The following is a 1,346-nucleotide window of genomic DNA, read 5'->3' as shown; positions in this document are numbered from 1 at the left end:
TTTTGAACATATCCTATTCTTTCTGACACTCCTCCTGTGTCTTATCATCATTTTCATTCCCTGAGTAGGTGTAAAATTGCAAGGAAATTCTACATTGCATATGATATAGACCAAATAAAGGGCAACTCATATTCTGGTTCTGTAATTGTTTTCCAAAGAGGAACACATTCTCTGCTAATAAACCTTTACTGCCTCTCTGATCTGACACAAGTGAAACACAGCCCTTTAATGAGTCACTGACTTGGGAAGTCCTGTGGATGTCCCCAGCCATTGATTTGCATATTCCCAGAGCACAGCCCACTGCCCTGAGGACTTCTTCATAGTCAGGTCACACCCTGTGCTGGAGTCAGCCTCACACAGGTCACAGCACAGACATGAGGGCCCCCACTCTGCTCCTGGGGTTGCTGCTTCTCTGGCTTATAGGTAAGGATGTCAGCATTGGAAATATGTTCCTCTGAGTGTGGTCACTGCTGCCTCATCTATGGGAAAGTCTTCACCTAATAAGATTAATTGTGTGGGAATTTGTTTTCAATTTTCCAATCTCAGGTGCCAGATGTGACATCCAGATGACCCAGTCTCCAGCCTCCTTGTCTGCATCTCTGGGAGAAAGTGTTACCATGACATGCCGGGCAAGTGAGGACATTTATAATTTTTTAGCATGGTATCAGCAGAAACCAGGGAAATCTCCCAAGCTCCTGATCTACAATGCAAAGAGCTTGGCAGATGGGGTCCCATCGAGGTTCAGTGGCAGTGGATCTGGCCCACAGTATTCTCTTAGGATTAGCAGCCTGCAGGCTGATGACATTGCGACTTATTACTGTCAACACTACTACGGTACCTCTCCCACAGTGGTTCATGCCATGACACAAACCATCAAGGAAGCAGAAGTGAAAGCCCAGGCTGTCTTGATTGCTACTTCTGCTGTTTCGAGTTACTGAAACTGTTCCTCTTTGCCTGGAGTTAAAGGACAATGTCATGTCTCTATCTGTGGATCTGTATTTATTTAGATAAACTGTTCAGTGTCCTAAACCTAAGTCCCCTTCCCCAGGCCTAACATTAAAAACAAGGGAATGCTTCTTATGACTAATATGAAAAAAATAACTTTCCCAGAGTAACAGAGTTACGGCAACAGCTGAGATTCATACAACAGTGTTGTCAATACCCAACTACTCACAGCATACATACACACACACACACACACACACACACACACATACACACACACACACACACACACACACACACACACACACACACACACACACACAAATTTGGAGTTGCCTTGGAAAGAAAAATTTTGTCTAATTATTACATTAAAATACTGAGGAGGCAGTTTGGCGAGACAG

General features: G+C 44.0%; 1 gene segment (V, D, J or C); it reads left to right on the top strand.

Moving 5' to 3' along the window:
• Nucleotides 1-374: 374 nt before the first annotated feature.
• LOC131906361 (immunoglobulin kappa chain variable 12-41-like) lies at nucleotides 375-938 on the top strand. The segment is given in 2 exon segments: nucleotides 375-423; nucleotides 547-938. Coding segments are annotated over 2 exon segments (441 nt in total).
• The last annotated feature ends 408 nt before the right edge of the window (nucleotides 939-1,346 follow it).

Source organism: Peromyscus eremicus, chromosome 3, assembly GCF_949786415.1.
Source record: "Peromyscus eremicus chromosome 3, PerEre_H2_v1, whole genome shotgun sequence".
NCBI classification, from domain to species: Eukaryota; Metazoa; Chordata; class Mammalia; order Rodentia; family Cricetidae; genus Peromyscus; species Peromyscus eremicus.
The sequence above is the reverse complement of the archived record's forward strand: the minus strand, read 5'-3'. Positions and strand labels throughout refer to the sequence as shown.